The 25,897-nt window shown below is 31.9% G+C and overlaps 1 protein-coding gene across 2 annotated transcripts in view; it reads left to right on the top strand.

Moving 5' to 3' along the window:
* The window catches only part of wds (WD repeat-containing protein wds), a 74,354-nt gene that overhangs the window by 23,199 nt on the left and 25,258 nt on the right, over window positions 1–25,897 (top strand). For both annotated transcript variants that reach the window (XM_085824067.1, XM_085824066.1), the window contains exons 3-7: window positions 2,120–2,193; window positions 11,632–11,721; window positions 11,977–12,066; window positions 16,471–16,554; window positions 19,832–19,887. In XM_085824067.1, the coding sequence (XP_085680193.1) occupies window positions 2,120–2,193; window positions 11,632–11,721; window positions 11,977–12,066; window positions 16,471–16,554; window positions 19,832–19,887 (394 nt within the window). The remainder of the gene's footprint in view (window positions 1–2,119; window positions 2,194–11,631; window positions 11,722–11,976; window positions 12,067–16,470; window positions 16,555–19,831; window positions 19,888–25,897) is intronic.

The following is a 25,897-nucleotide window of genomic DNA, read 5'->3' as shown; positions in this document are numbered from 1 at the left end:
GGGCAAAATTAAGGGATGAGAAGTTTTTATGATTTAGGAAAAGCACTGGGATCCGAAGTTTAGGCACGGTGAAAATTTAGAACTTAGGAAAGTGTTTTGTAGCAGAATTTAGGACCCATAGAGACTGCACCAGGCGGTATTGAGGGCTGGCCCTAGATAAAGGCCTTAAGTATATGTGGGAGTTTATTTATTCATGACCTCGGATTAGTTTGAAGCATGTGCAAGAAATAAATGTAAGTATAGTAAATAACCAAACTAATACAGTTCAGGCTTACTTCAGTATGCAATAGGAGCAAGAAAAAATTTAGTGAAACAACTTGGCTTTCGTCTCCGATCTTGTGATACACAGCCAATAATGTATAATGGATGCTATTAAGCTAGGCTAAAATTATCTTTACTGATTCTAAGGCATTTCAATTAATGTAGCAGACTGCGCTGCTCCCTGATCTTCTAATTTTTTCCAGTTTATTATTTTTTGCAGACTGTTATTATTATGGCAATTTTATAAAAACTAAGCTTGAACTTTCGTTTATATCGAAAAGAGTTTCCAATTCTGGAGTTGCCAAAAGATCTACAAAGTAAAACCATGTTTCGATGTCTATTAAACAAAAAGTGAAATTGCTGCACAAAATGAATAAAGGCATATCCATCTCAAAATTATGTCAGGAGTATGCCATTGGAAAATCCACTGTATGACACAAGAAAAAAGAAAAAGGAACTTTTTGAATTTTTTGTGGAAGCATCTGACACAACTTACCATTGAAAGAAATGTTTAATAAAGTAAACATATAAATGTTAAGATTTTTTTGTAAATTTTGATACCCTTTAGATCATAATTGTTCTTACAGTTTCATATATTTGATTGTATAATTTGTGCATGCCATCTTACCAAATTTAAATTGATGATCTATTATCCAGGAAAATCCCAAATCCGGAATCGCCGAAGTCCCGACCAGTCCAGATTTCAGACTTTGTACTGTATTAGCCTCTGGTGTTGCATTGACGCAATGCTCAAAATAAATGCATATATAAATATAATTACCTAAGATATTTTACACCAGCAGATGATTTTATGTAGGGAATATTATGAAGATTATTTCTCTAAAAAAATATTTGCCTTCAACAAACATTTTATTTATAATAATTAATCTCTTACTTTAAGCAAAATTTTTGAGCGGGTATTTTTGCGAAAAATATTTAATGAAAGAAAGAATGACCATCTTTATGAATAATCTATTTTTAGTCAAGGTCACCGTTTATCAGAACATTACATCAATCAGATGTTTATATTTGTGTTGGGAAGGAAGGGAAAACAGGTGTTGCGCTGACATAAGGTCAGCTGGAAACGGTTAATCTCCTTTTTTATTCATTCCTTTTGATGTTCTGGTTCATGTTCTGGCTGCTTTAAAAATGCCTATAATGAGGTATCTTACATTAGCCCTTCAAAGAAGAATTAGAATTCGTTAGATGAATAATGACCAGAATGAAATTGATATTGTTGTTGTTTCCCCAGAAATTGCAGAAGCTAGTGATGAAGAAGAAGGGAATGACTATGTTTTAAATAATGATATTTTACCAAATGATATTGCTGGGGAAGTTGAAATTCACGTAAGAAGTAAGTTTCAGCCTTCTGAAAGCAGTGGTAGTCGTACGAAAATGTTTAAAAAGCAGAAAACTGAAAACTTGAAATGGATAAAAAAAGAAACTGACAGTTATGTCTCAGGAAGAAAATAAAGAAAGAGATAGAAGAGAAACTACAAAAGACAAAATACAAGGTAAAACTAGATAAGAGAAATTGCTAGATAAAGACAAAATATAAGTTAATGTATTATAATAATATAAGCTAGTTATAAATTCTATAATTTAATATTGACGTTTATTCATAAAAAATAATGACATATTGGAGTTAAAAAATGCTATCTTAATTTGTTGTAGTTTAAAAATAAAAATTGATTTCAAGGGCAATCAGACACAAGCCTCTCTTCTTCAAAAGGAAAGAAATTTTTGCATATCAGAATTTTTCCATATATATGAGGGAAAGTAATTTTTAAATTATTGTTCTGCAGTGCTATAAAAGCTGATAATCCAGAATCTTAGATTTTTTATAATTTTTTAACAGCTGCTGACAAGCTGATAAAAATTTGGTGTGCTGCTGATGGAAAATTTGAGAAAACTATTCCTGGACATAAACTGGTAAGGTTTTTTAATGTGTGTTTAAAATTTTTGTACTGTTTTTAATAAATAGCAATTTAAGGCTGTATGTAAAACATATTTTAATTCTCTTGAAAAAAGAAAAGGGAGGTAAGCTTTTTGCTGTTTTGCCACATGCTATAAAGTGAGAAAAGCTATTTTTTGAATAGTATTTTCTAAAGATCTTGAAAAATAAATATTTTTAAAGTGTTCAGAAGTATTTAAAAAGTGTACATGTTTTCAATGCATATATATTGCATTTTAAACACCTTTTATAAATAAATTCTAAAAGGTGGGATACAAAATATTGGGTGAAGGATTCTCTAGTAGAGTGTGACAGTATGGTACATACATAACTGGTAAAAATTTGCAGAAGTCATCTGGAGAAATTGTTTGAGTTTGATGAAGCCTAAAATTGTCTGGTTATTTAAGTGTTCTCTATGTTGGTTTAACAATTTCTTGGACTCCAAAATGCTCCTCAAATTAATCTTAAGCATTTATAATATGATGAATTGTTATCTGGGCAAGTACTATCATTCTTGAAGTATATGCAGTCCACAGAGAGCTGCAAATGGTTATCTGTTATGTGAGCTCACAGATTTCCTATTTGACCACCTAACTAGAGCTGCAAATGGTTATCTGTTAGGTGAGCTCACAGATTTCCCGTTTGACCACCTAACTATCTTGCCCAAACACCATTTGGGTGCAGCAAAAAGAAACTTTTTTGATTTGCTCATACACCGCCCGGGGAGTGTATTTTCCTACACCAATCCACTGATTTTCCCGGATTTTTCACATTTTTTACTTTGCAGTGTTTCTAATAGATGTCTCTAGTAGCCCAGGAGAGATTTAATTGTAAAACAAATTCAAGGATAGGTTTTATCGCTTTTCATTAGGTGGAGAAATTCAACAAATTTATTTGCACATGTTCGGTGTATTAGGCTTTCCAGACAGTATTTCTTCCTAATTTTGTCATTAAATGAAAGAATGATGAATAACGGTAAATGGCTCATAATAAAATATAATTCTGATAACTGGATCAGATAGCGAATCTGAATTTTCTATAAATGATTTTGGTAGTCCTGAAAGTTCTCTATCGGAATTCTCTAGTGATGATGAGAAAATGGAAAGTTCAGATGATCCGATTCAAGTTTGGAACTTTTGAGAAATGGATACTAGTAATCCTACTCCACCACCGCCGTGATTTTCTTTCACTGCGAATTCACTTCTTTCATATTTATCTCCTGTAAAGGTTTCATTCCATTTCGCAGTTTCGTGAGAAAAAGGCCAACTTCAAATCAAAATGTCTTAATTTCGCCGTAATCAAAAATTATCTTAAATTAATAACAGTTTTGACTGCTGATTTGAATTCATATAATAGACTAGAATACAAAATTGTTGGTTACAGTATGGCAGAAAAATGAAACAATTAAGTGGTTAATGTCATTTTTTGCAAGACCTGAACTATACCATAAAAGCACACTTTATTGTATTACAAGTTTGCATCTGATTTTTTAATAACTTTGAATGAGGTCAAAAGGATTACCATATTCTTGCACAGATACAAGCAAACTTGAAGCAACACAGTAGCGTGTATTTAATGATTGAGTATAAAATCTATTGTTTTTACATGAATATTGCATAGAATTATAGATGTTTAGTTGTGGTTCCAGTCATTTGAAGGAAAATATCAAACAAATAATATAGCTACAACACACATTTTAAATTGCAAGTAATCCGATTCTCTGAGGAAAACAGAAACTGAGTTGCAGCATGTCATTTTGACATGGATGATTCCAAAGTATGATGGTGGCAAAAGCAGAAAAATGAAATTCAGTAAACATGCAGCAAAAGAAAGGCATTTTGAAGCCACTAAGCCACTAAGTGTTATCTATGTTGGTAAAAGCCACTAAGTATCCACAGTTGAAAGATACTGTTTTATCTTATGAGAAAAATTCTGGTATGCTGTAACTGTTGATATGATACCCTTCCAAGCTTGGGAAGAAACTGGTTGGATGTAGATAAAAAGAGATTTTTGAGCAAGTGCAGGATAGTGTGCATGTTTTATGTGTAGGAATGGTTTCTCACTATGGCATAGGACAGTGTCTTTTGGCAGACTTGAATGACAAAATTTTGAAATTACAGAGGTGCATTCTTGGTCTTGCACCAAGAAGACATACCCCAGGGTTTTTTTTTTTTTTTTTTTTTTTTTTGTGTGTGTGTGAACAGGAAAAGGTCTGAATGGAAGAGAATCTCTTATTGGACTGGCTAGAAACAATTTAGAATTTCTGGTGATTTGCTGAAACCTAGGTGTTTGTTAGTTTGGGTCAGTTTCTGATGACACTTAGCTTCTCAAGTGAAGGGGAAAATGAGTTAAAAACTGATGTAGCTATGGTTCCTAGAGGCTTAACTTCCATGCTTCCAAAGATTTCATAATATTTGGATGAGTACAGAAAAATTATGGCCGTACACTAACAGGAAGAATCAAATGCCTGAGTGTGCAGCATGTGAATGGATTATGACAGCCTTTGAAAGTGTCAAGCCTAAAACAATCAATAAAGAATTTCTGAAGTATGAAATATCCAGTGCTCTAGATGTTTCTGAGGATGATGGAAACTCTGGTTTCATGAGTGTGATGGCAGTTCTAAATGCTATGGGGTGCTGGTATCAGCCATAGTGATACTGGTTGTTCAGACAACTATTCTAGTGGTATTGACAGTGACAATAAATAAGAGGTATTAAACATAGAAATATGTTTTTTTTTAACTGGTAATATATATATAGAACTCAAATGCATAAACATGAAGGTGTCGGGGACGGTTACTTGAGTTATTTCGGATTTCTCTAAAGAAATTGCTTTTTACTCCAAATTGAATTGACTAAAATGCTTCATAAGAATTAGTTCTTTGAGTATCAGCATTGGTTTGTAATCCCTTCTATTCGCGGAAATATTTGGCCTGACTAGAATTGCTGGTTTCGCTTTAACTTATAACTCGAGTAAAGACGAAACACCTTCGTATTTACGTATTTTTATCAATTATTGTTCAATGAACAGGAGTTGGTTTGTTTCCTTTGAAAAGTCAACTAATTTATGATCAATGACAATGATTACATGTTTTTAATTTTTCCTTTTACAATTGAAATTTTATTCTTCATGATGATTTAACTCCAGTCCCCGTTAAAACATTATTAACATTTTGCTTTCAAATTACTTCAAAACATCTTTCAAAATATAAAACTTACCAGTATGGATTCACTCTTTTAAAATAATTCTACTTTAATTAAACTTAGGAGATAATATAATCAATTAATCAATATTGTTTAGGATATAAATTATTATTAACTAACTTTGCAGCAATTGCGCAAGTAGTAGTAACTTGTTTTCGCACTAAATGAATTTAAGATCATACAACATTATATATATATATATATTTGTTATTTCTTTTCATTTTTAGCTGCTTTTACATCTTTTTTTTAAAGGGAAAAAAAAATGTAGATGGTAGTTTATTTATGGCTTATTCTTGGGATTTCCCCTTCGAAAATTAGAGATAAAAATTAAGGGAATATGCATGAATATGGCATGTATCTGATTGCAGATTGATTATGCGTAGTTTTAATAGACTCAAATTAGTGCAACATGCTATTCAAAATTTAACATTTGTATTTCATAATTTTTGATTGTTTATGATGAAAATGACAGTTAACAACCTTCATGATTAAGTTGGAATGCAAGTGAAGTAATAATGTAATAGGTTTAATATCTCACTTTTCATGACTTGCAGTGGTTTGATTCTTGTTATGAGTGGTGTGAATTAAATTGGTGGAGTTGTAAGGTTTCATTCAAGCTTATTCGTTGTTCAGTCCCCCTTCCTAGATTATAGCTTGAATTTTTTAAAGTAATATATGAGATAAAATTATTTCTACTTCCCAAAAATCTTTTAAGGACTTCATTGGCCTTATGGATATAACCTTTCTCTGCTTTATTTTAAAACTGTGGATATAATCTTTCTCTGCTTTATTTTAAAACTATATGCTGATAAATTATATATTTATAGATGAATTATAGTTATGCATGTAATTTGTTCATTTTATGTTGATCGTATGTAATGAAAATGAAATGGCCAGTTTCCTATAAATGCATCAAAAAGCAAATAGAAAAGGATGCTTCAGATCTGCTTAGGTTATTATTCACATGGTCAGTGTCATACTCTAGCAGGATTTTTATGCATATTTCAAATATCGATACCTTATGATTGTCTGCCTTTCCTGCATGAAAATTTGCCAATCATTGCTGACTAATTTTTCACCAAGCAAAGATGTGAAAGACCTCTGCTTTCAAAAATGGTGGCACACTAAGAGTTACATAAAATGTCAACCAATCAGCAAAATTAAAAATGCAAGAAACATCTGTAATAAAACACTTATCTTTTTTTCCTACTGTTCTTCCTGTGTACTCAATGATGTGTTTTTAATAAGAGTTGCACATATTAGGCATTTATACATAATTTAACACTGTACAAATTTATCGTTATTCCAATGTATGCAGTATCTGTTTTTGTTTAAGCATTAAAAAATTGCACAAATTTCAATTCCTAAAATTTGATCGTTTAAGATAGAGATGCACAACCTTTTTAGCAGAAGGGCCATTAACAGAAACGACTTGGGGGAGAAGGGGGGCCAATGCAATAAGTTGCTTAATTTGCAATTCAGACATGTATCATATCAATTTAAATTGGATAGCATTATGTGTGTATGTATGTAAGTAAAGAGGGATGGGGTTTCCCTTTTCCCTTGCATGTGCTACTGGGGCCAAAACATCCAGATCAGCTTGGGGGGATACAGTTTATGCTTGTGTATAATAATACTGTTGCGTGCGTACGGATTCTTTCGAAATGAATGCACAAGTCCGATGAAAAATGAAGAAAATTTATTATTATCACTACAAATCTGATTAAATGTCCTCAAATAATCGTGCAGTATCACAATATGTCACAGTAGTATCTTCTAACTACTCAAACGTTCAAGAGAACTTAATTCAAAACAGCTAAAGAAAGCTAATTCGCGAATCAATTCGCTACAACAAGAGCAGTTTTCTAAACAAACTCTTAAAACAACGACAAACTAAGTAACTAACTACGAACTGAGAGGTTTTCCTCCTTTTATAAGATTTTAAAATCGCGCTCGAGAATTTTCTAGTACTTTCTCGAAATCAAAAAGAGATATTATTTATTAAATGTTAAATGCACGTGCTCTTGTATTTTCAATTTTCCGGCTTAGTTTTCTTTTACGGGAAATAAAATCATTTAATTTATAATTCAACTAGCATTAGCTATTTAAATACCAAAACCGTAACAGTACTTGTATGCAAATATTTTAATAAAAATGTGTACAAGTTAGCCATAGTTAAATACAGTGTGATGGTTGAGACTGAATTTTATCAACAATTTTTGATATATTTGGTTGAAAGTTGAGATTCTTAAGATAGATTTCAAGTGTTGATCTGTCAGTTTATTTCTTAATTTTGGCTTATTTAGATTCATAAGAGAAAATGTTTGTTCATATATATAAGTACTACCAAATATGGTAGCACATGTGCTTGCATTATTTTTAAGTGCAAAAATTCAGCAGGTAGAGTTCTATAAAGGTCCAAAATATCTAAATCGCAGAATCTGAATTTGTATAAGTCAGAAGTTTGTAGATCTTCAGAAGTTCTATTTGAACATCTTCTGGAGCTTCTTTGACTATAGTAGAAAATGGATCCCAGAACAGTTTAAATTTAACTTTATGCAACTCAAAGTCTGCAAATTGCTTTTCAAAAGAAATAAGCAGCCTCTTTATTTGATTTGAATAATCCAGTTGTTTATCAAGAAAATTTTTTTTGAGTTTCTTCAGGTAAGGAAAATTGACAAAATTTTGACAGCCAAGCTGCTTTGAGAATAGCTGGAGTTTTAGTTTGAAAGCAGATACTGCATAGGCCAGGTGATTGATCTTTTTCATCAATTTTTTGTTTAGGTCATTCGGATGGGCTGTCACATCAACTAAAATTGCTAAGTCACATTTGAAGATGATGAAGATGGTTCATTTAACATCCTAGTTTGCGTGCCATTTTCTTCAAAGAATGGTATTATTTCATCAGTCAAATCAGCAAACCTTTTCAAAGCCTCTCCACTGCTCAACCATCCTATCTCAGATTAATATATGAGATCACTATGTGGTGCATCTGTGTGTTCTAGGATTTCCTTAAATTGCCTGTGGTTTAAACCATGTGAGTGAATAAAATTGATTGTATTGCTCACTTCTTTCATTAGGCGGTCAAATCCTAGTTCTTTTGCACATAGCTGTTCTTGGTGTATGATACAATGATACCCAGACAAATCTTTTCCTCTATCATCCAAATGGTTTCTCACAATGCGATTCTGAATTCCAATCGTGGTTGGAGCTTCATCAGTAGTGATACTAACAAGTTTGTTAATGCCAAAATTATGTGCAGGACACAAATTTAAAACTGGGAATAAAATATCAGTTCCAATTGTTCGCCCCTTCATTGAACTCATTCCAACAAGTTCTTCAGTTACTTCAAAATTCCTCTGACAAACAAAAGAAGCTGACCTGTTGAAGTAATATCTGTTGACTCATCAGCTGCTTGAGAAAAGAACTTACATTTGGCGACAGCATTCTGTACTTATTCAGCAACATCATCAGATAAATTTTCAATTCTCCTTTGAATTGCCATTCTGCTGAGATTCACATTTTTAAATTTCTGCGTAGCTTCAGGGCATATTTTCTCGGAAGCAACAATGTACATTCCTTTGCAAAATCACCATCAGTAAATGGGTGGCTACTTTTAGCAATTAAGGCTGCAATTCTCAAATTAACTTCAACACAGTTTTTGTAAATATATTCCATTGAGCAACGAGAGAACAGCGAAGAGATTCAATTTTACGATTTCGATCCTATCCCTCAAGCTTTGAAAATGTTGAGAGTTTTGTGTCGTAGTGTCGCTTAATGTTATACTCCTTGCAAATACCAATCTTAAAATTACATATCAAGCATGCAAATGTATTATTTTGCTCGACAAAAAATATTTCGGAGTCCAGGCCTCCGAAAATTTCCTGTTATCATCTGCTAACTTTCTTTTTGTTATGCATCCATTCATCATGGCAACTATCAAAACCACTTGGAACAGAAATTGAAAAAATTCTACATTGGTTCCACTTTCAAAATAATATTTTTTTTTTTTTTTTTTTTTTTTTAAAAAGGGAAATTTTCAAAACATAAACCTTCTTAACCCTTTGTGGCTCAGTGTTCCACTGCATGGAATACCCAAATTGAATCGCTTCTGAAACTTTTAAATTCAACCGTAAATAGATAAAAATGCCTTTATAGTATACTTTGAACTTTTCTTTTTAAACAGTAGATGGCAGCATATCACAAGGAGACACAGAATTTTCATTTATTATGTGTTATTAAAATCCACTTTTTTCAAGTAATTTTCTCTATTTTTTAATGATATAAAAATTTTATTTGGAAAAAGAATTAGGCATAATTTTGCTGGCTGTACTCCAAATTATTTGTTCTATATATTTTTTTTAAATCTTTCATACAAAAACCATACGCAGAATCATTGAATAAAACCAGGTGTTCCATTAGCGGAACACTGCGCCTTTAGCGATCTCAAGCTGTTACGAATCAGAACATCTGTGCTTTGGAGAGAACATACGTGGTTTACGTTTTTTATTTCCGTTGTTTTGGGGGGGGGGAATGAATTCAAACAAAGCAGTATTGAGGGGTGAGGCGTGTTTTGTGTTATGAAAACCTTAATATTGGCATCTTGAATTTTTTGGGAGTAGTTTTTAGGCGGGAATTTTATTAGTAGCCTAACACATCTTTATTTAGACCTGCCCAAATTTTTTGCTGTCGCTTTTTAGTCTCACACCCATTTATTTTCAATAATGTGTAGATATTTTTCGTGTGTGTATATATTATACACTTAAATTTGCTGTGTTCCCTCTGTGCCATGAAAGCGCCAGAGATAACTTTGAAGAGGCGACTTCCTTCAAGACCTGAAGGTGTTCCCAGGCATAAAGGTTTCCAGGGAAAAACGCTACATTTGTGTTGAAGACATATCTGTGAAGGGTACCCGTAGATGATGTGCACATTGTAGCGTGAAGCAGAAGCTGCACAAAATAAGTTTTATGTGCAAAACCTACAAAGTTGGTTTGTGCTTCCATCAAAAAGGTGTGACTTGGTTTGAACAGTTTCACAAAGCTAAGAAATAGAAAAATTTGTAAATATTTTTGTATATAGGACTTGTGTATAGAGATATTTATCTCATTTATCCGTATATATTCAAGAATATTGTGTATATCCAGGAAACCATGTATACAGCCATAATACAGAGTTTTTTCATTCTTATACAAATGCTTCTACTCATTTTCGTGCTTCACTGCAATGTTCACTTAGTCGCACTTTTAAAAGCTCTGGCGGTGCAGGGTTCCATCTCATGGAACACCCACAGAATTAAAACGGTTAGTGCAATTTTTACAAAATTTTACCTGTATACTCCTTTAGGACTAAATAGACTGCATACAACTTTTTTATTTAAATTCCAACGTTAACGTATAGTGCGCCACAAAGGGTTAATGGTTTTGAAAAGAAAAATAAACGCACACGTGATAAAACGATGCATAGTCATGAAGCCAAAGTGCAACGATGCCAAGCAAGGGAATGCACCACTTCGAATCCGAGCAAATATTTTTCTCTTCCACTTTACTAGAACATGTGTACAAACACACTCGTGCTACATCATACCACAGACTCTTTTTCAATCTTCTACAGGTGTTGGTCCTACTGGGTAGAAGAAATTTTCGTGTTCAGGCAGCGGATACGTGCTTTGTTTGACTCCGGGAACTTGGCTCAGTGCCAAATCTCACTTCGAGGGGACAGAATAGAATGAGTAATGAAGGGGGGGGGATGGTGAAATTTTTTTTTGCTCGCGAGCCCTTCTAGAGACAACCGATATGTCAAATTGCAACAAAAGTTTGAAAAGGTCTCTGCGGGCCACAGGTTATGCATCCCTAGTTTACGAGAACAACCTCATAGAATCTATTGCTCAGTAAAATGCTGTTTTTCTGTAGAGACACTATGTTTCTGTTTCCTCAGGTGGAAAACTCAATCCCATTATGATTGCTTACAAGAAAAAAGAAATGTACTTGAGTGCGACAAAAACAAACTGTAATAAAAAAATAACTGTTGAATTTGAAGGCGGAAATCATCTCTTGTCTGCTATCTCTTAGCACTTACTTGGATTGCCACATAATTACATTTTGGGTGCATCATGAGTTACCTGTTTTGTTATTCAGAATTGTTCTAAAATTTTTCTGTGCATTTTGAGTGGTCTTGCTTTAAACTTGTTTGTATTGGCAAAATATTCTTTTCTAGGGTATCTCTGATGTTGCTTGGTCAACTGATAGCCGTTTGCTAGTTAGTGCATCTGATGACAAAACTCTGAAGATTTGGGAAGTATCTTCTGTAAGTGTTTTATATTAATGATTTGTTGAAATTATGTATATATACATATTTGACTATTCGGTATGTACCTATCTTACTTAAATGTGCTTTAAATATATTGAACTTGCAAATCAGTTAGTCTTGAGAAGGATTTTCTTTTTCCTTTTAGTGATTTACTTTTAAAAGTGCAAGGTTTAATTTGCAAAATATTGTAAAATCATAATTTCATTATTTATAATTTTTGTATTAATTTAGATTTTCTATTCTTTAATTTAGGGAAAGTGTGTGAAAACTTTGAAGGGACACAGTAATTATGTCTTTTGTACAAACTTTAATCCTCAGTCAAATTTGGTAGTTTCAGGATCTGTAAGTATTAATTTTTGCTGTTTAATTTTGTGCATGTGTATAAAGGCATATTTATAAGTACTTAGTTTGATACTATAGCATACTATAGCATGATGTAAGGTATGAAATGTGTCAGTTACGTAAAAACTGCTTTTATTCTTAGAACCGCCTTTGTCAGATTGTCATTAATAAATACAGTTTTGATAAATTTGTAATTTATAAGAAGATGAATGTTAATTTTTGTTCTCTCATCAGAAGCAAAATTAAATTTTTGATAAGCTTTGAATTTTAAAACAAGTTTTTAATTCCTTTATTTTCTACGATGAAGCTTAATACCTCAGTGTTTTAGAGGATTTTTTTTTTTGGGGGATGTTTTCTCTTTGCTTTTTCTCCCACGTTGTTTTCCCCTTTCAATTTTCTTTGCTGTGTTAGTGCCTGTAATCTAATTTTTTTAATCTGCTGCAGACATCGGTAGAACTTTTTATGAAAATTCAATATTTGTTGAATTAGTGTTTATATTTGAATTTAATTTTGTTTTACATCAATATATGATACATTACTAAAGTTTATCTTCGTAATCATATATACTTAACTAACTTTATTTTCATCATATTACAAAGCATTGTGATATTAAAAGGAGTTTCTCAGTATAATATCATCAGAAAGGAAAAATTAACCAAAAACATAAACTTTAGAATATCTAATTGAATATTAGTACATTTTACATCAGAATTATGTTATAAACTATTCAATACCCCGAATCATGCATTAAAAGGGAGTTGAAGTTCTTTTGAATGGCTTCAAGGTGCAATGCAGTAACCAGGTTCATGTTATTCATGTTTTAAAGCTGGAAACTATGCAAGCTGTACAACTACACTGATTTTCTTGCAGCTTTTAACGTGATCTATCCCCTAATTATATCTTTGATAATTTCTGTTTTTTTGTTTTGGTTTGTTTGTTTGTTTGGGTTACTCTCTTTAGTTGAAAGATTTTGGCATGGAATTGCTTTTGCTTTCGTTGAGAGAGAATGTAGTCTACTATAAAGATATGATACGACTTGCTGTCTGATTTCTTACTCATCATTATTAATTCTTCATTGAGTTTTCCTCATGAAAAAGTTCTGGATTATGTTTTGAACTATCAGCCCGTGTATTTATTGCCAGTGGTCCTCATTAATTTTTTTAGCTAATATAGCGCTATTGTGATTGCCATAAATATAAAGGTATTTACAAATTGTACATGTGGTCTTCCGGTTTTCCATTGATATAAACTAGTTCTGATAAAAGTCAGGAAATATATTAGCTAAGAAATTTAGTATCTTGTCTTTCTCTACTCTTGGGAGATATGTAATGTAAAATCATTGGCATTTTACAAAAATAATTTCAACATGGTATGTTTTTAGTATTGTTTTAATATTTTGTTCCTTGCAGATGTGCATTATGTATTTTCTTTCTTTATTTCTTTGTTGGACTGTTTAAAAATTTCCAAAATGAATTGTTCATTTTGATTATATAATTTAATTTCATGATGCAAGATTATTTGAACTGACTTTTTTATTAAAAAGGATAGAACAAGAATACAAGTAATACTTTTTGAAAAAAGTCCTACCTATATATATTAAAAAAAATTATACATATTATTATACAACAAAATATAGGTAGCACTTTATAAAAAAAGTGCTAGCTATATTTTGCTATAAGGTAACAAAATAGTTTTCATTTACTTGAAAAAAAAGACTTGAATTTTAAGTGTATTTCTTTATTATGCCTTTTTTAATAAGCTGTAAGCATTTGTAGAATTAATATACAATAAATTCTGTTTTTAGATTTTTATTTACTGATTTACTTAACGCAGAGCTGCCCAACTGGCGGCAAGGCCCGCCAAATTATTTTTACGGCCCGCAAGTACATTTTACTATGAATAAATTTATGTTACTAAATTATTATTATTAATATTAAAATTATTTTACTATGTGAAAATTTAAATCTAATTTGAATTTAAAGTAGGTACTATTTAGTTTGCGTAACTTCACCTAACCTGGCTGAATACAGCAGCAATCCATTTAACGTCTGATGATGGTTGGCTCAATGTTGGCACCACATATTATATTTGTGGTTGGTTGTTGTTTATGTATGGTTGGCGCACGTGATGCACACACTACCCTGCGCTATTTGGTTGATTCATGCAATCGTGCGAGTGCAGTCTTGTCTAGAATTAGTTGAGGGGCGACTGTGTTATAATATTATTAATTTAATTTCATATTTATTTATTAATTAAAATAGTTATTGAATACGAGTGCTACTAATAAAAGAAAAGTAGACATCAAAAATGGAGAATTTCAAGATCGCTGAGAGATAGATTCTTTATTTATTCTGAACAAGAATGGTAAACCACAGTGTTTGGAATGTTTACAAATCATAGCTGTGTGTAAAGAATGTAACTTGAAGCGCCATTATCTTTCCATGCATGAAAAAAAGTATCATTCGTACAGGCGAGACATGAAAATACCACTAGTGAAAAAAATGAAAAGCAGCTGGATCATCAAAACGATTTATTTTAATCAAGAACCAAAATTTCAAGAAACATCTGTAGCTGCATCGTTTGAAGTTTGTTTAGAAATTGTAAAGGCAAAAAAGCCATTTTTGGATGGAGAATTCATTAAAAAATGTGCCATAAAAATGTCTCAAGCATTTAATGACAACGAAATGGTAAGAAAATTTCAAAAAGTATCACTTTCTCACCAGATTGTAAGCTGACGTGTAAATGAGATTAGCATGCATGTCACTAATAAATTAGAAAACCTAATCAATAGTTGCTGCTATTTTTTGATAGCATATGATGAAAGCACAGGCATTTCCGATACAAGTCAAATGCTTATCTTTATAAGAACTGTAAATGAAAACTATAATTATTCAGAAGAACGTTTAAAATTGCAATCATTACACGGAACAACAAAAGGTGAAGATATTTACAAACAATTAAAATGTTCAGTAGAGCAGTACGGCAGATTTGACAAGTGCACTGCTATTGTAAATGACGGTGCTAGAGCTATGACAGGGAAAAATATTGGGCTCTAGAGACTTTTGCAAAAAGAAGGAATAACATGTCGTATGTTACACTGTATTATCCATCAGGAGGCATTATGAGGTTTATCCCTACAACTAAAAGACGTAATGGAGAAGGCTTGCAAAATCACTAATTTAATTCGTGGCGGAAATCGTTTTCTTACACACCGAAAGTTTAAAACATTTTTGGATGAATTGGAAACTGAGTATGGAGATCTGCTTTTACATAGTAACGTTCGTTGGTTAAGTGCTGGAAAGTGCTTGAGGAGATTCTTTACACTTCGAAAAAAAAAATCATCTTTTTCTCACAGAAATTGCCGTCGATAAAAATTTGACAGTAAATTTAGTTGATAAAAATTTTTATTCACTTGCTTTCCTAACGAACATTACAAATTATTTAAATATTTTGAATAAATCCTTGCAAGGACAAGATCAAAATGTGTGTTGCCTTTATAAATAAGTTACTGGATTTAGAAACAAATTAAAATTGTTAAGGTTTAATTTGGAGCAAAATAATTTATTTCATTTTGAATCTTGCAAAGACATCTATGAAGAAATGAAGGAATGTAATATAGAATCAAATTTAAAAATATTTCTACCAAAATTGGATATGCTAATTGCAAATTTCAATGAAAGATTTTCTCAATTTGATGATCTTAAACCATCTATTGATTTATTTTGTGATCCAATTAATATCGATATCAACTCTGTTGATCTTAAATATCAAATAGAATTATGCGACTTGCAGGCTGACCCATTTTTTACATCTTGTGGAGTAACTGGAATAGAAATATTGAGAATTTTAGATAAAGAGAAATATCCCAAATTGAAAGATTTTGGACTTCAAGTTGTATCAATGTTCGGAAGTGCATATATATCTGCGAGTGTGCATACTCCGATATGAAATATATAAAGTCAAAATATAGAAACAGTTTGAAAGATTCCACTCTTGAAGATATAATTGGACTTGCCACAACAAATATTGATGTGGACATAAAAGATATTGTTAAACAATTACGGCCACAATGTTCTCATTGATATATTACGAATATTTTAAAGTTTTCTTTTTAGTATAAATAAAATATTTTGTTAATTAACATAAACTGACTTTTCATTTATCAACCTTCTTAGCCCCCGAAATGTTTGTTGAAGAAAATATGGCCCGTGGGCTATGATAAGTTGGACAGCGCTGACTTAACATATTGTTTGTGTAGAGGCTGTATAATACTTGTGGTGGTGTAATTTTGAGTAATTTTATTTTTAAATCCTTCTTTTCATTATTTCTTTTATGACTTACAATAACTAGTGAATATTTCTTGGAAATTTACAAGTATTTTAATTGATCTGAATTTTTTCTTAGTTTGATGAAAGTGTTCGCATTTGGGATGTGAAAACTGGGAAATGTTTGAAAACCCTTCCTGCACATTCAGATCCTGTTTCAGCTGTGAGTATGTTATGATTTATATTCATCAACTGAGAAGCATCCATTTCCTAGATTTGGTTACATGTTTCTGAAACAATAACTATTTAAGATATAATTTATAGCTTCTAGATCTTGTGGGAAAATTTAAGATTGGGTGTTCAATATTGTATGACCAATTACACCCACAAGGTTTCAGGAGTTCTATAATTTTTTTTTATATTTTTCTGTCTTTTGGTTTCTTTTTTGATGCTTAAGTTCATGATAATATTTTTTAAGAACATGCATGAGTTCAGGTTTATTTCCTGTTCTATTACCAAAAAAATATCATTAATTAGTTCCCTAATTTGAGGACCACAACTAATTTATCTTCTTAATTTCAGTTCCACCAATCTTTGCAAACTTCATTTTAAGAAATGAAAATCATATCTATAGTTTGCTTTTGCTGACTTTTCATCAACGATGGTTGATTTAAAGAGGTGGCAAATAAATCTTCTTAAGACATCATAAGAATTGAGAAAATGAGATTTAAAATTTTTAGAAATACAGAATTTTTAAAGAATGTTTCTAGTATCCCATTTATGTAAAGATAAACATTATATTATGTATCCATGTTGCAATACAAGGAGTATAATTATTACTTTCAGTTATCTACAGACTTGCCATGGACATTTCTCATATGTGATACTGTTTTTAATAATTTTGTATGATTCTCATAATTGTAATGTAAGCAATTAATGAGCCCATGAGTGGTCAGTGGTAAAATCACTGAATGCTGATTATTTGGCTTGAGTCCGATTCCAAGTGAATGGGCTGGCTTTATGGGTGTAATTTATGGTGTTTTTCCCCATGTGTAATATGGATATTAGCCAAGTTCCCTAAAAAGTTAATCCTCATAGGCGTCCCTTTCCTTAGGCAGATAGCCCTTGAGTGCTTTGCCATAATTAAGTAAGCAAAATCGCTGAATACTGATTATTTGACTTAGTTTCTATTCCATGTGACTATTTTCTATTCCATGTGGCTCCATGGGTGTTTTTATGATTTTATCCATGTGTAATGTGGATATGAGCCAATATCTCTTAAAAATGAATCCTCGTAGGCATTCCTTTCCGTAAGCAGACAGCCTTTGAGTGCTTTGTGGTAATTAAGTAAGCAAATAACACTAATAGAAACTAATTTTTGTGTTTAAAAAGTACAGTGGAACCTCGAAATATGAGCACCTCTATATATGAGAAATTGGAGATTTGAGGAAAATATTAACAAAAAATTCGTCTTTAATGTGACTCCTTCTGTGGTTCATAGACTTTGCAGGCGATTTCAAACCACAGATTCGGCCTCTAGGAGGTTCAGCTAAGGACGGCCAACTGCTACGACGAGTTGCGATGACCGATATTTGACATTATGTGCACGTAGGAATAGAACTGCTACTCCGACTGACAACATGTCCACTGGACGCTTGATCAGTGGAGGGCTGTTCTCTTTACGGATGAGTGCAAGTTTAGTCCAGAAAGCGATAATAGGCGTTATTTGATATAGACAGAACCTGGAATCTGTTATCATCCGTCAAATATCTGTTAAAGAGATGCATATGGAAGAGGCAGTGTTTGTGTTTGGGGTGGCATCTCTTTGGGCGGACGCGCAGACCTCCATGTTTTTCCAAGGGGAACCGTGAATGCTCATATTTATAGAGATGACATCCTTGATGCTTATGTGCACCCATGTGCTGGGGCAATAGGTGATGCTTTTCTATTGCAAGACGATAACTCAAGACCACAACAGGGCTCGCATCGTAGATGATTATCTTCAACAGGAAACAATTATGCGCATGGAGTGGCCAGCTCGATCCCCAGACTTGAATCCTATCAAGTATGTTTGGGATGATTTAGAGAGACGTCTAGCTGCTCTCAGTCCCTTGCCGTGCTTGCAACAGCAATGGCTCTCGCTTCCTATGAAACTGATAGACCGCATAATTGAAAGCATCACGCATCATTGTAGGTGCTGTATTGCTTCTAGAGGCAACCATATTCCCTATTGAAGGTACTTTTCCTATAGCAAACTGACACCTTTGATTTGTTCATTTTATACATGTGCTAATTTCTATACTACCATAATTGTCAAATTTCTTTTTATGTTATTTGATACCTTACTATGTGTTGTATATTGTGGGTAATTTTCATAAAATTCTACATGTAACTTTTTCAGTAATCGTGATTTTTGTGATTTTTCTTTAATTTATGATAACTAGTGTATGTAACATATGTAGATTTGAAATATGTAATAAAAAAGAATGCAATTTTTGAACATATTTTGATAAAAAAAGTTACATAGCAAGAGGTTTAAATATGTTTTATGAAACTGCATGTGATTCTAAATCTTGGAGAGAGACAATGTTGGGCTTTTTCCTGAGAAATTTTATTGCTTTAATCCCAGTGTTAGGAGCTTAGTCTGAGTTTTTAATAAGGTTAAAATCAAGATAATTTAATTCTCGATTTATAAACATGAAAGAATCTGTTAAAAAATTAAGATCTTCCCATTTTGAGTTCCAGCCATTTAGACTTGTGACACAGAGTAATAGTGGCAATAGAAAGTTTTGTTATTAAAATGGGGGAGTTGCCCATGGGTGATTGATTTTGTAATTATCAGTCCACAAAATGAATAAACTAATAAAATTTTCTCTATAGCTAAAACTTCTGTTTTTAGAGCTATCTTTACAAAATTTTTGTGCTAAAAAAGTTTTTTTTAAAATTATTTTTATAAAAAAAATATTCATAAGTTGGAAAGAGTTTAATGATTATGTGAATTTTTTATAATAGTCAGGTAATAAAGTGCTTTTTTTTAAAATTATATTTATCGTTGTGATGCATAAAAGGTTTCTTTAAATTTGATAATTCTTTCATTTCAAAGTATATATTATGTAATTTTTTTTCTTCAGGAAAGTTAAAATACAGGTTGTTTGAGTAAATGAATATTATTAAAATCTAGAAATAATAAAATTGTAATCTTTATTATTCAAATAACCCAGTATGTGAAATATGTTCATCATTTGTACTTACAGACTATATGTACATGCTTGTTTAATTTATGAATTAGTAGCATTAGTGATTATATTTTATGTAATGCAGCTTCTGTTTCATTGTGGTCTATGTTTTCAAAGTCCTGAAATAAAATGCTATTACTCTAGTGCGTAATTGTAATAAATATTATTACAGTAATACACTAATGTATTAGTGTGTTATTTGTACAAATTAGTTTCTGGTATGACTGTAATTTCATCTCATTAAAATAAGTTAAATATTTTTAGGTGCATTTCAATAGAGATGGATCTTTGATTGTGTCAAGCAGTTATGATGGCTTATGGTAATTAAAATTTTGTAACACTTGTAAGGAAATAATAGTCCTGAATGAAACATATATTTCTTTATTGTTGTAATTAGCTAAAGTCATTCAGTGAATTATTTTTAGTGTATTTGTTTATTGTTAAAATAAAAATTAATCACTTTTTTATTATTATTACCAACCTAAAATAGTGTATGTAATGGTATGTAAATGATAAAACTAAAAATATATGGTAATTGAGTTTATTTAGTGTAGTTGTATGAATCCAGCTAGTAATTAATGATAGAGATAAAGAAACGCTTATTGCTTTTAAATTGATTATTTTGTTTGTAACAAACAGATTAAATTTGAAAGAAAACTTAAATATTTTATGCTTTACCAGATGATATCACATTTCTTTTAATAGTTTTCTGATTAAAATTAAAACACAAATATGAACCCTCTGCCAAGGGGCATCGCTTCTAACTTGTTGAGTTTGTTATTCAGAATTTCATTAAGTTTGCACAAAATGCAAAAATGAATATTAAAAAAAAAAAAAAAAAAAAAAAAAAAAAAAAAAATCAAAATTTGGCCTGTGCGGTCAAGCAGAGGACTGTGAATATTCAAAATTTGGGGGCTCTTAGGTGTTGCTGTTTTTCTGTAACGTGAGGACAAGTATACATAATACACAAAGATTCTTCATTATTTAAGAATAGAGATAGTATAATATGTTGTAGATTTAATTAATAGCTAAAAACAATAATACTGATCAAATAAGCCTGAAATCAAAACAAATTATTGGAGGGATTTATAGCATTTCATATAAAACTTTCAACTAAATTCTGTAGTACCAAAAACTATTTATTTAATTTATTATTTATTGGAATAGTGTTCACAAATTATAGATAAAATATCATTTTATTGTAATTAATTTTAGTTTTAGGTGGTGTCTAAGAAAAGGATACTAATTTTAGTAATACCTTAAATTTGATCTACACAGTCCCTTAAATTTGATTTAATGTGGGACATGGAAATTATTAATGATGCTAAAGCAATGAAGTTTTGATGAATTATTTCAATCTAAACCATTAACTCAAAGCATTGTGTGTTTTTCATTATGTTTCTTTTAAATGCTCAAAAATGAATGTTTTATGCTGAAAATAGCAGTGGTGGCATTTTTGGTATTGATTGATATTATAAAGAATTTTTTTATTGCAACTTATGCATTAAATAACAAAAAACAAAAAATTAGATTTATGATATTTTGTGGAATTAAAATCTAATCTTACAAGGACATTTTTTAAAATTCATTAGGCCAGTAATCTGGCTTATTTTCATTATTTTTCAAAATGTTTTTATAGAAATCATTTACACATTTATAGATAGTAATAGTAGCTACCTAGGTAGCTAATTTATTTATAGTAGCTACGAGGGCCATCCAGGAAGTAGATTACGTTTCCGTCTGTGTCCGCTAGGGGCGGGGCTAGCGCGGCCATCTTGGGGTCAGAGCGTTGCGCAGCTCAGTCTGCATCTAGCCGTGCTAGTGAAAGGTTCGTGCTGTGCTCCGTTCAGATACTGTGACGGTTTGAAATGTCTGCGTTAATTGAAAATCCCGCGAGCTGCGAGGTGCGCTCAGTAATAAGGTTTCTGACTGCAAAAAACTGTAAACCGATAGAAATCTATCGGCAGCTTCGTGAAGTGTATGGGGACAACATTATCACTGAAGGTGGAGTGCGTCAGTGGGTCATAAGATTTCAAAATGGCCGAACCAATGTTCACGACGAAGATCGAAGTGGGAGACCCAGCATAGTGACCGCCGAACTTCTCGAAAAAGTCGATGCTAAAGTCCGTGAAAATCGAAATTTCACAATAACGGAACTTTCTTTGAGTTTTCCACAAATTTCGCGAAGTTTGTTGCACAAAATCATCAGCGAAAAGCTTGGTTACCACAAGTTTTGTGCAAGATGGATTCCAAAAATCTTGACAGAGGACCACAAAAATCAGCGAATGGCTGCAGCGTTGAACTTTTTGGACGCTTACCATAAGGATGGTGACTCTTTACTCGATCGCATCGTTACTGGTGACGAAACATGGGTGAAACATGTGAACTGTGAAACGAAATTGCAATCAATGCAGTGGGGGCACACAAGTTCTCCAAAAAACCCAAGAAATGCATGCAAACAATGTCGGCAAGGAAGATGATGGCGACTGTTTTTTGGGACAGAAAAGGTGTAATTTTGGTGGACTTCCTGGAAAGAGGCACTACAATAAACTCTCAAAGGTATTGCCAAACTCTCCAAAAACTCAGAAGAGCAATTCAAAACAAGCGCAGAGGAATGTTGAGCTCTAAGATCTTGTTGATTCACGACAACGCCCGGCCCCACACGGCAAATGTCACTCGTAAAGTTCTTGAATCTTTTAAGTGGGAGTTGTTTCCTCATCCGCCGTACAGTCCCGACCTGGCACCGAGCGACTTCCACCTATTCCCAGCAATGAAGAAGTGGCTGGCTATGCAGCGTTTTGATGACGACGCACAGCTGCAAGAAGAGGTAACGAAGTGGTTGAAGGCGCAGGCGGCCGAATTTTTCGACGAAGGAATTTCCAAGCTCGTACATTGCTACGATAAATGCCTTAATTTGTATGGTGACTATGTAGAAAAGTAGTATTTGAGTGTGGCTTTCATCTGTATATAATAAAATTTGTTTCCTATACTTTGTTTATTTTTTTATTCCAAAACGTAATCTACTTTCTGGATAGCCCTCGTATATAGGTAGCTAATTGTATCTGCTGCTTTTATTTATTAGCTAAGAAAAGGTGTTAGCTCGAATGGGATTTTGCGGCATATAATTTTAAATGTCTGAATCACTTTTCAGATTGTTGCCAAGAAACATTATCACATTATTTTACTTTTAAAGAAATTAAATAATGAAGAATCTGCACGAATGTATGTATGTTTCTCGCATTGTGAAAAAATGATGGTACTTAGAGCCATCCAGTTTTGAATAATATAGTCTGTCACTCTTAAGATTTGCATCTAGACCAAGTTCAGATTTTGAATTTATTTTATCATCTATTTCATATTTTGTAAAACTTTTAATGAATTTTTTATTAACAAACTCAATGATTTCAAAGCGAGCAGTGGCAACTGTGCAGGAAAAAAAATATTACCTCCAGTGCACAAAACTGTATTTTGAAAATTCTAAAGGTGTGCTGTTTTAAATAATTTGTGATTTTGCTGAATTGAATTGAATTTTATGTAACTTAAGTGCAAGGAACATGATATTTATTGTAATGCACCAAACATTAATAATAAAAAGACAAAGTTTTGCTAGCCATTTTAGTAAGAAAACTGAACGTTGATAATGAACTAAGGAAAGACTTGGAAAAGTAGAAAAATACTTCATCGAGAATTCTAAACACGTGATGCTTTTAAAATTTTGCCGTTGAACTGTATATGGCGTAAATGCAAAGAAATGACGCTAAAAAAAAGGGGGGGCCTGCTTAGCAGTAGTAAAGGCTGCAACAGATTGGTAGACGGTGAGCTCAGCCATAGTGAGAAAAACCTTAACAAATCCTTTTGGGCTATTGTTAAAATCTGAACCTTTTTTGATTTTTTTTCCTGAAGGATTTTTCTATTTATATTTTAAATGGTGAAATTAAAATTGATTGTAGTTTAATAATTTCTGTTTCCTAACACTTTATCACATGTTTGAATATGAAAGCTAATAAAAGAAATGACTTATTTTTTGCCCATGCTGCATAATGTGTATGGCTGACTGGTAAAAACTTATGCTTTTGTTTTGTGAAATTGAAAGGAATTTAAAATCTAATGGGTTATTAAATTAATAAAAATAATCATTTTCACCTATGTATTAATAATTGTATTTATTTATATATTTAAAAATAGCATTTCGGTGGCACCATCTAAGAAATAACTAGCTCAAAATGGTAAATTGAATATTACATCATAACTAAAATTCTTTTCTGTTAATACTGTAAACATGTAAAATAGTTAATCTCTTTAATTCACTTAGTAAATCAGTTAGTGACCATTGCATTATTTTATCTTTTGGGGAAAAATTCATTTGCATAATTTTCATTAATATTGCAATCATACATTAATTACATAAAAAATTAATATAAAAACGTGCATTTTGTGTTTGAGGTTGTCCAGAACTGGGAGCTAAGATAGATGCTAAGTGTTAACTTTGAAGGGCAATCTTCGAACCAGTTACAGTGAGAAATTAATGTCAGTTTGGTTAACTTTTTTGTTAAATGGGTTTTTCCTAACTATTATATGTAGTTTGAAAGTAAGGAAAAAAAAAAATATTTGTCTGTTGTATTGTGTATTGAACTGATCTCTGGGACTAGAGCTCAATCATATCATCCACTTGCTATCTGGCAGAAAGTTATTCGGCCCAAATTTTTGTTTAGCCCATTGCTTGGAGATTTTTCTTTTTGACTAGGCAATAAACGTGCCAACATGAATAACAAAATATTTTGAAGCTGTGTTGTTATTCAAATTGTTGCCACTAAATATTATCGCCTTGTGTTCTATTTAAAGAAATTAAATAATTAAGAAACTGCATAAATGTATGTATGTTTCTCACTCTGTGATAAAACAACAATACCTAGAGCCATCAAATTTTGAATAATGTATGTTTCCACCCAGATATGGGCATCTGGAAGCCCAAATTTGGAATTTTGAATTTGTTTTATTATCTATTTTATATTTTGTAAAACTTTTAATAAACTTTTGATACCAAACAATTTCAAAGCGAGCAATGGCTTGCTTTACCGGGGGGGGGATTTATCTCCAGTGCACGACTGTGAATTGAAAATTCTAAACATATGCTCATTTAAAAATTATTTTGCAATATTGCTGTTGAACTGAATTTTATGGTTTAAGTGCAAAGAACATGATATTTAATAAATAAAGGTAAAAACATCCCTTTGAACATGATGTAAAAATCTAAAAGCTTTGTTTTTTTTTTTTTTTTTTTTTTTTTTTTTTTTTTTTTTTTTCCCATTTGTTAATTTGAGCTGTTATTTCAGTTCCTGTTTGATTGTTCTTATGTGGTGTTTTTTTTTCCTCTGTGTTTTTGCCATTTTTCTGCATATATTCCAGAAATTGCGAATAAAACTGAGTAAATTTTATTAAAGATGGGGGGAGGGTGGTTCAAGGGAGTTTGCCCCTTGGCATAAATTCAAAAATATATATATATATATAAAACCTCTCAAATAGACTTTTCATTTTTCTTGAAAACGATAAGTAGAAAAATTTTTCTTTTATGTTTCTTTCTAAAGTTGATTATTTTTAATATTTAGTTATCTTTTTTGTTCAATCCAAGAAGATGGGCAAAACCAAGCCAGTGCTTCATGCTGAGTTTGTGCAATTATCTGATGGTTTTTTAAGTGAAAATAGATCAATGTGTAACATGAGTAAAGTCAGTGTGGTGCACAGTGCCGAGTTTTTGCAATTCCCAGATGCTTTTCGAAAGGAAAATAGATAAATTTGCACAGGGGCAAAGCCAAGGCAGTGCGCGATGCCGAGTCTGTGCAATCCTCTGATGTTTTTTCACTGGAAATAGATGGATGTATACATGAACAAAGCCAAGGGAGTGTGCAATGTCGAGTTTGTGCATTGATTTTTTTTTTGAGTGAAAATGGATTGATGTGTACATGGACACCGATTTTTTGCAATTCTTTGATGTTTTTTTGAGCGACAGATCGTTGTGCACGTGGCCAAAGCGAGGCTGTGTGTTATGCCGAGCAGTGATGTAACGTATTTTATATGCAATGTTTAATATATCATTTGCATATTTTAAATTTGTATTGTTGTTTTAATTGTAAATTATACTTTAGACATCTTTTTTTTTTTTTTTTTTGTATTTAAATTGTATTTTTAATTGTTTGGTTTTGATTTGTTGATAATGCTTTCCAACTTACGATAAATATCGATAGTCCGACGATCTACTGAGCAGTAGCAAAACTGTAAACTTTGACCCCTCTAAGTAACTAATTATTTTAATATGCAGTGTTTGCTATCGTA

This window comes from Stegodyphus dumicola, chromosome 9 (genome assembly GCF_044657685.1).
Source record: "Stegodyphus dumicola isolate Sdum_Otavi_A_Nest chromosome 9, ASM4465768v1".
NCBI lineage: Eukaryota > Metazoa > Arthropoda > Arachnida > Araneae > Eresidae > Stegodyphus > Stegodyphus dumicola.
This window is presented reverse-complemented; position numbering and strand designations above follow the sequence as displayed.